We start from the raw sequence: 14,134 nt of genomic DNA, 5'->3' as shown, positions 1-14,134 counted from the left end.
GCAAGAGTGAGACCCCCCAACCCCCGTTCCTTTTTTTTTTTTTTTTTTTGGCCGGGGCTGGGTTTGACCCCACCACCTCTGGTATATGGGGCTGGCACCCTACTCCTTCAGCCACAGGCACCACCCAAGACCCCCTCTCTACTAAAAATAGAAAAACTAAAGATCATAATGGGTAGGGGGCCAGCCCCATATACTGAGAGTGACGAGTTCAAACCTGGCCCCGGCCAAACTGCAAACAAACAAACCAAAAAATAGCTGGGCATTGTGGCAGTGCCTGTGTTCCCAGGTACTCAGAAGGCTGAGGCAAGAGAATCGCCTAAGTCCAGGAATTGGAGGTTGCTGTAAGCTGTGACGCCACAGCACTCCACTGAGGGTGATAAAATGAGACTCTGTCTCAAAAAAAAAAAAAGGAAGCCCAGAGCAGGGAGCTGTAACATGCTTCCTTTCACAGGAGAAAGGAGGAAAATACACATTCATTTTTGCTTTTGTTTTCGTAAGTAAATGCCAGAAAGGTACACAGGAGACTATGTGTCAGATGGGGCAGGGCGCGAGTAAAACTTTTCTCTAGATACGTTTTTTTGTTGTTGTTGCTTGTTTGTTTGAGACAGTCTCACTTTTTCATTCCTTAGTAGAGTGCTGTGCCATCATAGCTCACATCAACCTCAAACTCTTGGGCTCAAGCGATTCTCTTGCCTCAGCCTCCCAGTAGCTGGGACAAGAGGCGCCCGCCACAATGCCCAGCTATTTTCTGGTTGCAGTTATCATTGTTTAACAGGCCCGGCCCGAACCTTCCACCCTTGGTGTATGTGGCCGGCACCCTGCTGACTGAGCTACGGGCTACGTCCCCCATACTAATTTCTTTCTTTTTTTTTTTTTTTTGTAGAGACTGAGTCTCACTTTATGGCCCTCCGTAGAGTGCCGTGGCCTCACACAGCTCATAGCAACCTCCAACTCCTGGGCTTAAGCGATTCTCTTGCCTCAGCCTCCCGAGTAGCTGGGACTACAGGCGCCCGGCTATTTTTTGGTTGCAGTTTGGCCGGGGCCGGGTTTGAACCCGCCACCCTCGGTATATGGGGCCGGTGCCTTACCGACTGAGCCACAGGCGCCGCCCCCCCCATACTAATTTCTTAATTTAGACACTTAATAAAGCGGATCTGGGAGGCGCCTGTCGCTCAGTGAGTAGGGCGCCGGCCCCATATACGAGGGTGGCGGGTTCGAATCCGACCCCGGCCAAACTGCAACAAAAAATAGCCGGGCGTTGTGGCAGGTGTCTGTAGTCCCAGCTACTCGGGAGGCTGAGACAAGAGAATCGCTTGAGCCCAAGAGTTGGAGGTTGCTGTGAGCTGTGTGACGCCATGGCACTCTACCGAGGGCGACATAGTGAAACCCTGTTGTAAATAAACAAAGCGGGTCTAAGCGCCGGTCCTGGGAGCGAACCCTTGCTGCAGTCCGGACCGGGAGGGAGAAGGGCGCCTGGACGCTGGGCCGGACCGTGGGCGGTCGGCGGAGGGCGGGCCGCGGTGTAGCCCGGAGCCCCCGGACCCGGCTGCGGTGCTCCGCGCTGAGCGCACTAGCAGCTGAGTCGCTCCCGGCTCCGCGGGCAGGGCGCGCAGGGTGCAGGGTGCCCGCCGGGCCGTGTGGTCTCCCCAACTGAAGCAAACGGACACCGCTCCCACTCGGAGCGCGGCGCCGCGCAAAGGGGCGATTTCACACTTCCGCAGGGTGCCTGCGACGTTCAAGCCCTGGCACTGCCGCTCTCCCGAGCACACGAACTTGACTCATTGCAATCGCCGCGGGGCCTCTTCCCCAGCCCGGGCCTGCTGACTCCCGCCGACCTGGGCTGAGAGCCGCTGCTTGGGCCGCCCTCCCCGCCCGCCCCTCCTCCTTCTCCACCAGACGGGGGTTGCGTGGGACACTGAGGCTGCAACTGAGGCTATCGGTGGGCGCCGAGAGGAGCGGAGGACGCTGGGAGCCTGTAGGCGACCCCAACTCGCCCCCACAAGGAAGGGCCCACAGTTGCGCCGGATGAACCCTCTGGGTCTGGGACGGGCACCCTGGCCAGCAGGGGAGGGGGCTGAGCGTCCTGTTGCCTATCGAGTTTCCGGCAAGAAATCGCACATTCTATAGAACAGGGCAATTGGACATTTTTAGTTCAAGCTGCGTCCTGCAGTCGCCCACAACCCCTGTGGGTTGCTCTCCGCTGCCCCACGCCCAAGACCTTCTCTTACTTCCTTCTCCCCATCTGACCCCATCCCGGACATTCCCCAGCAAAAGTCAGTGGCCTTGATTAGCGCCCAGCAAAGTTCCCATTTTTCTTTTATTTATTTATTTTGAGACAGTGTCTCACTAGGTCACCCTTGGTAGAGTGAAGTGGCGTCACAGCTCACAGCAACCTCAAACTCTTGGACTTAGGCGATTCTTTTGCGTCAGCCTCCCTAGTAGCTAGGACTACAGGCCCCTGCCACAATGCTCAGCTGGTATTTTGTTGCAGTTGTCATTGTTTAGCTGGCCTGGCCGGGTTCGAACTCGCCAGCCTAGGGGTATGTGGACAGCACCGTAACCGCTGAACTACAGGTGTGGAAACAAAATTCCCATTTTTCAACTGCACACAAGTTCTGGCTGATTGGAACAACCGATGGCCTCAGAAGCAAAAAGGGAAAGTGCGCTGGGGCCTCCCCGCAGAGAGCAGAAGAGGAAAAGGTTATCAGACTATCTGGGGGTAATCTAGAGAGGCTTGTTGAAGCAAATGACCTCTGAGTTGGACCTTGAAGGCTAAGTGGGAGTTTTCCAGATGGGAAAGGAGATGGACATCAAGTTACTTAGGGTCAAGGTCCACCCCCCACCCACCCTCAGACTTCTCCCCACCTACCCCCCCCCCCCCACCCAGATTGGAGCTGGCCCACAAAAGAACTGTGGGTATCCATCAAATGATGAATGGTAGCCTGGAACTGGTCTGTCCATACAAATGCAGATTATTAGGTCCCCAAAAGGAAGGAAACACTGATCCTTGCTACAACTCCGAGAACCTTGAAGCCGCTCACAATGGACCACCCATTGTAGGTCATTTATGTGAAATGTCCAGGGTAGGCAAATCTTTTTTTTTTTTTTTTTTGTAGAGACAGAGTCTCACTTTATGGCCCTCGGTAGAGTGCCGTGGCCTCACACAGCTCACAGCAACCTCCAACTCCTGGGCTTAAGCGATTCTCTTGCCTCAGCCTCCCGAGTAGCTGGGACTACAGGCGCCCGCCACAACGCCCGGCTATTTTTTTGGTTGCAGTTTGGCCGGGGGCCGGGTTTGAACCTGCCACCCTCGGTATATGGGGCCAGTGCCCTACCGACTGACCCACAGGTGCCGCCCAGGGTAGGCAAATCTTTTCCTTTTTCTTCTCTTTTTTCTTTTTCTTTTCTTTCTTCTTTTTTTTTTTTTTTGTAGAGACAGAGTCTCACTTTATGGCCCTGGGTAGAGTGCCATGGCATCACACAGCTCACAGCAACCTCCAACTCCAGGGCTTAAGCAATTCTCTTGCCTCAGCCTCCCGAGTAGCTGGGACTACAGGCGCCCGCCACAACGCCCAGCTATTTTTTTTTTTTTTTTGGTTGCAGTTCAGCCAGGGTCGGGTTCGAACCCGCCACCCTCGGCATATGGGGCCGGCGCCTTACCGACTGAGCCACAGGCGCTGCCCTCTTTTCTTTCTTTCTTTCTTTTTTTAGACAGTCTCACATCACAGCTCATGGCAACCTCAAATTCCTGGGCTTAAGAGACTCTCTTGCCTCAGTCTCCCAAGTAGCTGGGACTACAGGTGCCCGTCCCAGTGCCCAAATATTTTTTTCTTTTTTTTTTTTTTGGTTGAAGTTGTCATTGTTGTTTGGCAGGCCCAGGCTGGGTTCAAACAACGCCCAGCTTCGTTGCATATAGCTAGCACCCTCGCTGCTTAGCCCTAAGCTCTTTTTTAATCTACTAAAATATGACTCATATACTATAAAGCTTATCATTTTAAAGCAGACAATTCAATGGGCTTTACTATATAATGTTTAGGGAATTAGATTGTGGCAACCATCACCACAATCTAATTCCCTGAACATTCTCCCCTAAACAAAGCACCAAACCTTTAAATAATTATGCCCCCAGACCCCAGGCCTCCAGACCCTGGCCACCACTAGTTGACTTTCTGTCAAATTCACAGACAGGTTGGGTGTGGTGGCTCACACTTATAATCCTAGCACTCTGGGAGGCTGAGGTGGGAGGATCCCTTGAGCTCAGGAGTTTGAGACCAGCCTAGCAAGAGTCAGATCTGATTTCTACCAAAAATAGGAAAAAAAAAAAAGAAGAATTAGCTAGGTGTGGTGGTATACACCTGTAGTCCCAGCTACTTGAGAGGCTGAGGCAAGAGACTTGCTTAAGCCTGGGGAGTTTGAAATTGTGGTAATGGGCAGCGCCTGTGTCTCAGGGAGTAGGGCGCCAGTCCCAGATGCCGGAGGTGGCGGGTTCAAACCCAGCCTTGGCCAAAAACCAAAAAAAAAAAAGGAAATTGCGGTAATGATGCTACTACACTCTACCTAGGCTGATAGAGTGAGACTCTTTCAAAAAAAAGGGCTCAGCGCCTGTGGCTCAAGTGGCTAAGGCACCAGCCATATACACTTGAGCTGGTGGATTTGAATCCAGCCCTGGCCCGCCAAAAAATAATGATGGCTGCAAGCAAAAAAAAAAAAAAAAAAATAGCCGGGCTTTGTGACAGGTGCCTGTAATCCCATCTACTTGGGAGGCAGAGGCAGGAGAATCGCTTGAGCCCAGGAGTTGGAGGTTGCTGTGAGCTGTGATGCCATGGCACTGTACCCAGGGTGACAGCTTGAGACTCTGTCTCAAAAGAAAAAAAAAGAGGCTCGGCACCTATAGCTCAGCTGAGCTTAAAAAAAAAAAAAAAAAAAAAAGAGCTTAGCAGAACCGTGCACAGATCCTGCACAATTGTTCTTACTGCTAGCCCTTTTGTAGCCCAGGAAACTTACTCTGGGGGCTCACAGCTGGGCAAGGCCATGGCTGGGACAGAACCTTGCTACCCTCTGACAGTATTTTCTCAAGGGACCCCCCTCTCTACCTAAAATAGAAAAACTAGTCAGGCATTGTGGTAGGTGCCTGTAGTCCCAGCTACTCTGGAAGCTGAGGCAGTAGGATCTCTTGAGTCTAGGAATTTGAGGTAGCTGTAAGCAAGGCTTACCCCAGAGCACCCTAGCCCTGGGCAACAGAGTGAGATTGTGTCAAAAACAAAAACAAAACTAGGACGGACTGGGTTTGTCTACAATTCAGTGATTCTCAACCTTCCTAATGCCTAGACCATTAATACAGTTCCTGTGGGTCGCGACCCACACGTTGAGAACTGCTGGTCTACATGATTTATCTCTTTTATGTCAAAAGTAGTGCTGAACCTAGTCTTGAACTCTTTTTTTTTTTTTTTTGTAGAGACAGAGTCTCACTTTATGGCCCTCAGTAGAGTGCCGTGGCCTCACACAGCTCACAGCAACCTCCAACTCCTGGGCTTAAGCGATTCTCTTGCCTCAGCCTCCTGTATAGCTGGGACTACAGGCGCCTGCCACAACGCCCGGCTATTTTTTGGTTGCAGTTTGGCCGGGGCCAGGTTTGAACCCGTCACCCTCGGTATATGGGACCGGCGCCTTACCAACTGAGTCACAGGCGCTGCCCTGGTCTTGAACTCTTGAGCTCAACCTATCCACCAGCCTCAGCCTCCCAGAATGCTAGGGTTATAGGTGTAAGCCACCGCACCTGGCCAACAGTCAGAATTTGAACTCAGGTTGAATGAATGAATGAATTGGAGTTCACATTCTCAAGGACTGGAGTGACTGCTTCTCAAAGTAAATAAACTAAATAAAACAAGGTTTTAAAAAATGGGTAGTGGGGCTTGGCGCCTGTAGTTCAAAAGGCTAAGGCTCCAGCCACATACACCTGAGCTGGTGGGTTCGAATCCAGCCCGGGCCCGCCAAACAAAAATGATGGCTGCAACCAAAAAATAGCCAGGGGTTGTGGCGGGCGCCTGTGGTCCCAGCTACTTGGGAGGCTGAGGCAGGAGAATCGCTTAAGCCCAGGAGTTGGAGGTTGCTGTGAGCATTGATGCCACAGCACTCTACCCAGGGGGACAGCTTGAGGCTCTGTCTCAAAAACAACAACAACAACAACAAAAGTGGATAGTGGAATCTCTTCTCGGCCTTTTGGCTAAGATCAAGTGTAGTATCTGTTCTTATCAGTTTAATATATGATACGTCCTCTATCTGAGGACAACATATTAAATGGATTTTTGGAGCAGGGAGTTGGAATAGGAGCTTGCTCCGTCCACTCCACACATTGACCTGGTATTGCAGTACTTCCAGGAACAGTGCACACACACACACAAAAAAAGGATAATGAAAAGTTTGCTCACTAGTGCCGTAGCCCAATGTCTTCTCCTTTTTTTTTTTTTAGACAGAGTCTCAAGCTGTTGCCCTGGGTAGAGTGCCATGGTGTCACAGCTCCCAACAACCTTAAACTCTCGGGCTTAAGAGATTCTCTTGCAGAATCGTTTAAGCCCAGGAGTTGGAGGTTGCTGTGAGCTGTGTGACGCCACGGCACTCTACCGAGGGCCATAAAGTGAGACTCTGTCTCTACAAAAAAAAAAAAGAGATTCTCTTGCCTCAGTCTCCCAAGTAGCTGGGAACACAGGCGCCCACCACAACACCCGGCTACTTTTTGGTTGCAGTTGTCATTGTTGCTTAGCAGGCCCGGGCTGGGTTCAAACCCGCCACCCTAGGTGTATGTGGCCGGCGCCCTGCCAACTGAGCTACAGACACTGCCCGTAGAAACAGAGGGCCCGATGGGGCTGTGAAGTGTCTGCAAAGCCGGCCAGAAGCAGATCTGTGCCTGGCAGCCTGGCTGGCCCACTCCCGACCTTTGCTTTTCACTGGGCTGCCCTCACCCCCCACCCCCCACCTCCCTGCCAACCTTCTTCCTGCTGTCAATTGGCCAGTCAGGATGCCAGGTACTGCAAGGAGCAGAAGAAATGAAGTTCTGGCCTGCAGGGGACTAGAGGAGCAGCTGGAAAAGACAACTGTATGTGGTCGCCCCGAACACCTTCCCAGGCACATCCTCTAGTTGCTCAATTTGCTCTCGTCTGTAACACCTCATTTTGTCCTCATCAAACCTCTGTGATGCTGGCTGGGTAAATATCACTGGCCCTGGAATGAAACAGCTATTTACTGGAGGCTTGCAGGGGCTCAAGGTTCAAGTTCAGAGGGACTCAAGGCGTTGGAGAGGAACAAAAAAGAGCAGCTGGCTGAGATTACAACATTGTTTCCTATGAGAAATGAGAACTGAGCTCCAAAAACCCTTAAGCTGGGAGCTGCCAGCAAGAAAAGAGGCTGGCAGGGTCAAGCGGGACTCCTGGGTGCTCTTGGCAGGAAGTGATCTTTACAAGTTTTGTACCACAATTGTTCATCTATTTGGGAGAGATAATAACAGTCTGGTATGCTTTCTTAAAAAGAATACTTATCTTTTTTTTTTTTTTTTTGTAGAGACAGAGTCTCACTTTATTGCCCTCGGTAGAGTGCCGTGGCATCACACAGCTCACAGCAACCTCCAACTCCTGGGCCTAGGCAATTCTCCTGCCTCAGCCTCCCGAGTAGCTGGGACTACTGGCGCCCACCACAACGCCCGGCTATTTTTTTTTTTTTTTTTTTTGTAGAGACAGAGTCTCACTGTACCGCCCTCGGGTAGAGTGCCGTGGCGTCACACGGCTCACAGCAACCTCTAACTCTTGGGCTTACGCGATTCTCTTGCCTCAGCCTCCCGAGCAGCTGGGACTACAGGCGCCCGCCACAACGCCCGGCTATTTTTTGGTTGCAGTTTGGCTGGGGCTGGGTTTGAACCCGCCACCCTCGGTATATGGGGCCGGCGCCCTGCTCACTGAGCCATAGGCGCCGCCCAAAAGAATACTTATCTTTTAGGGTTATGTGCTCAAGAATTTGTGGACAAAATGATATTACTTCTGGAACTTCTTTAAGTTAATCAGCAGGATGGGGGGAGGAGTGCACAACAGGAGACACACACCTGTCTCTGGCTCTGTAACTTTGAACCTGAGTTTGTTTTTTGTTTGTTTGTTTGTTTTTTTGTAGAGACAGAGTGTCACTGTACCACCCTCGGGTACAGTGCCGTAGTGTCACACAGCTCACAGCTCACAGCAACCTCTAACTCTTGGGCTTATGCGATTCTCTTGCCTCAGCCTCCAGAGCAGCTGGGACTACAGGCGCCCGCCACAACGCCCGGCTATTTTTTGGTTGCAGTTTGGCTGGGTCTGGGTTTGAACCCGCCACCCTCGGTATATGGGGCCGGCACCTTACCGAGTGAGCCACAGGTGCTGCCCTTAACTTGAGTTTTGACAGCATAGATCTTTATTATCCTATTCTCACTTTTTTTTTCTTTTTGCAGTTTTTGGCCAGGGCTGGTTTTGAACCCACCACCTCCAGCATATGGGGCCGGCGCCCTACGCCTTTGAGCCACAGGCGCCACCCCATTCTCATTTTTTTTTTTAAGATTTAAAAAGCAAAAAAATAAATAAATAAAAAATACAAAAAAACCAAACAAACAAAAAAGATTTAAAAAGCAGTTGGTGGGCGGCACCTGTGGCTCAAAGGAGTAAGGCGCCTGCCTCATATGCCGGAGATGGTGAGTTCAAACCCAGCCCCGGCCAAAAACTGCAAAACACAAAACAAAACAATAAAAAGCAGTTGGTTTTTTAGTGGTTCTCTAGTACTCATACACACACATACACACAAATTTGTAGAGTACTCTGGATATAGGATTTCCACCATAATCTTATATAATGCACTGTTCACAATCTGCAATATTTTGAAAACTATATAAACTAGACATAGCCAAATCAGAGATATCTGATAAACTCTTATAAAGTATTTGGGAACTTTAGCTGTGTTTCCAAAAAGATTAATCTGAAACTATAAAGAAGGAAAATTCAGAGGGCGGCACCTGTGGCTCAGTGAGTAGGGCGCCGGCCCCATATACCGAGGGTGGTGGGTTCAAACCCAGCCCCGGCCGAACTGCAACAAAAAAATAGTCGGGCGTTGTGGTGGGCGCCTGTAGTCCCAGCTGCTCGGGAGGCTGAGGCAAGAGAATCGCGTAAGCCCAAGAGTTAGAGGTTGCTGTGAGCCGTGTGACGCCACGGCACTCTACCCGAGGGCGGTACAGTGAGACTCTGTCTCTACAAAAAAAAAAAAAGAAGGAAAATTCATATAAAAGCATAACAGATTTAGTAGACGTTTTGGGGGAAAGAAAAATCAAATTGTAACTCAATTTTTTATTATTTTCAAAATATGTGTAAGAAAAAAGTTACAAATAGGGGTGGCGCCTGTGGCTCAGTCGGTAAGGCGCCGGCCCCATATACCGAGGGTGGCGGGTTCAAACCCGGCCCCGGCCAAACTGCAACCAAAAAATAGCCAGGTGTTGTGGTGGGCGCCTGTAGTCCCAGCTACTTGGGGGGCTGAGGCAAGAGAATCGCTTAAGCCCAGGAGTTGGAGGTTGCTGTGAGCTGTGTGAGGCCACGGCACTCTACCGAGGGCCATAAAGTGAGACTCTGTCTCTACAAAAAAAAAAAAAGAAAAAAGTTACAAATAGTAATGTTTACTATTTAAAAAAAAACACAACTGGGGCGGCGCCTATGGCTCAGTGAGTAGGGCGCCGGCCCCATATGCCGAGGGTGGCGGGTTCAAACCCAGCCTCGGCCAAACTGCAACAACAACAACAAAAAAATAGCCGGGCATTGTGGCGGGCGCCTGTAGTCCCAGCTGCTCGGGAGGCTGAGGCAAGAGAATCGCGTAGGCCCAGGAGTTGGAGGTTGCTGTGAGCCGTGTGACGCCACGGCACTCTACCCAAGGGTGGTACAGTGAAACTCTGTCTCTACAAAAAAAAACACAACTGGGTGAATTTGTGGGGGAAGAAAGCTATACAGTATTATTGCACTCCACGAATGTGCTGAATTCCAAAATGCGCCAGCACTAGAAAGCTCTCTTGCATTGAGGTTTTCCAAGAGGTACAACGAGGCTGCCAAGAAAGCGTCTGGTCTGTACTAACAGCTTGCTGTCTTCAGCACAGGCCTTCATACTGTCAGTCACGCTGCTCTGGCAAAAATCCCTTAATGTAATAGAGTTTTCAGTGCTGATAGGTGGGGGCTATGATCGATGATGCGGGATTGAATCCATATGCACATTGAGCTTCATCTCATTGTCAAGAATTTGAACAAGTTGTTGCATGGATGGAAGGTGACCAGATTCCAACTTAGACCATACAGGTACATGATTTAAAGTTATCTCAAAGGCACCTGTTGACATACACTGGTTCTCAGTCATGTTGCACAAGAGGAAAACCATCATACATGCATAGACCTTATTTTCTTGGCCCCACTGCCAGATACTAGGAGCTTGCATGCCAAAGAAAGCAAAAGGATCCTTGTCAACAATTATTAAGCCTATTAATACTAATTTGAAGGCTCGGCGCCTGTGGCTCAAGTGGCTAAGGCGCCAGCCACATACACCTGAGCTGGCGGGTTCGACTCCAACCCGCCCGTCAAACAATGACGGCTGCAACCCCAAAATAGCCGGGCGTTGTGGCGGGTGCCTATAGTCCCAGCTACTTGGGAGGCGGAGGCAGGAGAATCGGTGGAGCCCAGGAGTTGGAGGTTGCTGTGAGCTGTGATGTCACAGCACTCTACCCAGGGCAACAGCTTGAGGCTCTGTCTCAAAAAAAAAAAAAATTTGAAGATTGACAGGAAAGATGCTATGTGTCTATATATGGGTTGAAGGAGGTAATTCTCGCCTTTAATGCGGATGTCTGGGTACCGCAGGCTGATAACCCGCATGGACTCCTCAACACCCGCCTGTAACCTCAGGAAACACACCATAAGAGCTTGTAGTCCCCTTTATTCCATACTTATAAGCAGGTCTATACTCTGAGTCATCGACCACCCGAACTTTGCGCAACACTGCACCAAGCAATGTCCCTATTCTCATTTCATTTCATTAAATATTTCTTTTTTTTTTTTTTGTGGTTTTTGGCCGGGGTTGGGTTTGAACCCACCACCTCCGGCATATGGGACCCGCGCCCTACTCCTTGAGCCACAGGCGCCGCCCCATTTCATTAAATATTTCATTAAAAGGTATTTTTAGAGTAGAAAAAAGATAAACCTAACCTCTCAGTGATGAATACAATTACTACATGCTTTTTTTTTTTTTTTTGTAGAGACAGAGTCTCACTTTATGGCCCTCGGTAGAGTGCCGTGGCCTCACACAGCTCACAGCAACCTCCAACTCCTGGGCTTAAGCGATTCTCTTGCCTCAGCCTCCCGAGTAGCTGGGACTACAGGCGCCCGCCATAACACCTGGCTATTTTTTGGTTGCAGTTTGGCCGGGGCTGGGTTTGAACCCGCCACCCTCGGTTTATGGGGCCCGGCGCCTTACCGACTGAGCCACAGGCGCCACCCACTACATGCTTTTTTTTGTCACCCTCAGTAGAGTGCCATACTATTACAGCTCACAGCAATCTCAAACTCTTGGGCTTAAGCAATTCTCTTGCCTCAGCCTCCCTGAGTAGATGGGACTACAAGCACCAGACACAATACCCAGCTATTTTTTAGAGATGGGTCTCAACTCTTGCTCAGGCTGGAGCTGAATAAACTCCAACTCCTGAGCTCAGGCAATCCACTTGCCTTGGCCTTCCAAGTGTTGGGATTACAGGCGTGAGCCACCATACCCGGCCCTACATGCATTTTCTTTTCTTTTCTTTTTTTTTTTTTTTACAGTTTTTGGCCAGGGCTGGGTTTGAACCTGCCACCTCTGGCATATGGGACCGGTGCCCTACTCCTTTGAGCCACAGGCACCACCCCCTACATGCATTTTTTAAAAGTTTTCTGCAGGCTGCTATAGTACATTCTATCCAAACTGGGATAGAATTTGGGGAAAACAAAACTTCAGAAAGATTATTCTGGTTTCTGAGGCAGTCACTGGGATGATTTTGCCCCCAAGGAACTCAGGATCAGGCGTGGAGCTCCCTGGGGCCTGGTTCTCTGGCTCTTTATTAATAGCCTCGGCCAAGCCCAGGGGAGCTGCAGTCCCAGACGTCAGAGTCACGGCGTGGCCTGTGGGAGGGGAACAGGGTCTCCTTAGAGCGCCTGGAATCACGAGTGGGTGTGGGCTCATTGTGGCGGTCCAAGAGCAGGCCCACCAGGGCACAACAAAGCGTGGAGCCCCGGATCTCCCAGGAGTCCCGTCCCTGCCCCGCCCGGCCTGCAGGTGGCATTGAGGCGGCACGCAGGGAGGAGCTCTCGGTCAAGACCGAAGGGCTCCGGGAAGAGACAGAGCGCCCGGCCAATCCCAACGGGGGTCAGGAGAGGGCACTGAGTGAACAAGTGATCTTGGGGCGGGGACCTGCCGGTGACTGGGTTCCTGGGAGAGGAAGGGCACTTGGGGAGACCGTCACAGCCCAGCTTGCGTGGCGTAAACCCAGAAGACCCACGTGCAAGAAGGGGCACGCAGGCGACGCTCGACTGGCCGAGGCGGGTGCGGAACAGCCGCGGGTCTGGCAGGTGTGCCCCGGCTTAGCCCATCCATCCTTTCCGGGCCATGAAATCTGCAAGCGTCCAGACCCTGGGGTGGCTCTCGGGCCAGGCAAGAGCCAGCAGGGGGATGAACTCCCCACCCCCCACTCCTTCATTTTTCTTTATTTAGAGACAGGGTCTCTCCCTCCCTCACCCAGCCAGGCTCACTGCAGCCGCGGGCTTCTGGCCTCAAGTCATCCTCCTGCCTGAACCTCCCAAAGTGCTAAGATTACAGACGGGAGAAACTCCAAAGAAATGCAGATTTCATTGAGAAATTCTCCTCTCCTCGTTCCTCCTTTTAGGATTGGCAAAGATTAAATTATCTGCAATCAGGCCGGACTGCGGTGGCTCACAACTGTAAACCTAGCACTCTGGGAGGCCGAGGTGGGTGGATTGCTTGAGCTCAGGAGTTGGAGCTAGAGTTAGAGCCTGAGCTAGAGCGAGACTACCCCCACCCCAACTCTAAATATAGCCGGGGGTGTGGCGGGCGCCTGTAGTCCCAACACTCGGAACCCTGAGTTGTTATAACGCCTCCGTACTCTACCGAGAGTGACAAACAGACTGTCTCAAAAAAAAAAAAAATCCATAATCGGAGACAAGGCTCTACTCCCACAGTGGAAGTTAATAAGCTTTTGTCTGTGGTAACTTTGGCACGTGGCACCAAAATGTCTCACACCCCGGTTATTGCTCTTCCGGGGATCTATCTATTCTACAGAGAATCAGAAACGCAGAGATACCTCAACATCAGTGCAGGTTTTGTATACACCTGCAATAGTGAAAAGGGGGAGGGCTCAATTTCTATTGGGGGCCGGTTAAATGGATCACAGCCCGTCGTTCAAAGAAAATACCAGGCGGCCGAGTGAGAGACGGTGGCTATCTCCATCCCTACAAAACTGTCCACCACCTAAGCCAAGTGAAAGTGGAAGTGCTACAAACAACGCTTGCTACCCTGCTTTTAAGACCAGGAGCCTGGGGAATGAGCCGCAGCAGTTAACTACCAAGGTAGGGCGGTGGGGGCGGGATCAAGGGAGAACTTTCATTTTCTGTTGTAAATACAGGCAGAAAGACAAACATTTGCTTCTTTTTTTTTGAGACAGAGTCTCAAGTTGTCTCCCTGGTAGAGTGTCGTGGTCATAGCTCACAACAACCTCCAACTCGGGCTCAAGCGAGCCTCTTGCCTCAGTTTACCTATTTTTATTAGAGACGGGGTGGGGGCGTCTCGCTGTAGCTCAGGCTGGTCTCGAACCTGTGATCTCGCAGTGGCGCCTGTGGCTCAAAGGGGTAGGATGCTGGCCCCATATGCCGGAGGTGGCGGGTTCAAACCCAGCCCGGGCCAAAAAAAAAAAGTGAACCTGTGACCTCAGGCAATCCGCCCGCCTCGGCCTCCCAGAATGCTAGGATTACAGGCGTGAGCCACCGCGCCCGGCCTTAAACATTTATTTATTCATATCAGAAGGACTGATTGACTCTTCTGAGAGCCAAGTCTATGTTCG

General features: G+C 51.0%; 1 protein-coding gene and 1 non-coding gene across 2 annotated transcripts; one reads left to right on the top strand and one right to left on the bottom strand.

Annotated features, from left to right (window-relative positions):
* The first annotated feature begins 6,203 nt into the window (after positions 1-6,203).
* On the top strand, positions 6,204-6,394 carry LOC128566266 (U2 spliceosomal RNA). The gene has a single exon (XR_008374542.1). It is a non-coding gene; the product is annotated as a U2 spliceosomal RNA (small nuclear RNA).
* A 3,577-nt stretch (positions 6,395-9,971) lies between these two features.
* On the bottom strand, positions 9,972-10,907 carry LOC128565086 (thioredoxin reductase-like selenoprotein T). The gene is made up of 3 exons (XM_053561332.1): positions 10,816-10,907; positions 10,584-10,588; positions 9,972-10,538 (listed from the first exon to the last, which is right to left on the bottom strand). Exons 1-3 carry the CDS (start codon positions 10,905-10,907, stop codon positions 10,222-10,224), a joined length of 414 nt encoding a protein of 137 aa, XP_053417307.1. The 3' UTR covers positions 9,972-10,221.
* Between the last annotated feature and the right edge of the window lie 3,227 nt (positions 10,908-14,134).

This window comes from Nycticebus coucang, chromosome 14 (assembly GCF_027406575.1).
Source record: "Nycticebus coucang isolate mNycCou1 chromosome 14, mNycCou1.pri, whole genome shotgun sequence".
NCBI lineage: Eukaryota > Metazoa > Chordata > Mammalia > Primates > Lorisidae > Nycticebus > Nycticebus coucang.
This window is presented reverse-complemented; position numbering and strand designations above follow the sequence as displayed.

Excerpts from the sequence above, each read along its gene's own strand:
- LOC128565086 (XM_053561332.1), bottom strand. The coding sequence starts at position 10,907 with ATGCGGGTTATCAGCCTGCGGTACCCAGACATCCGCATTAAAGGCGAG.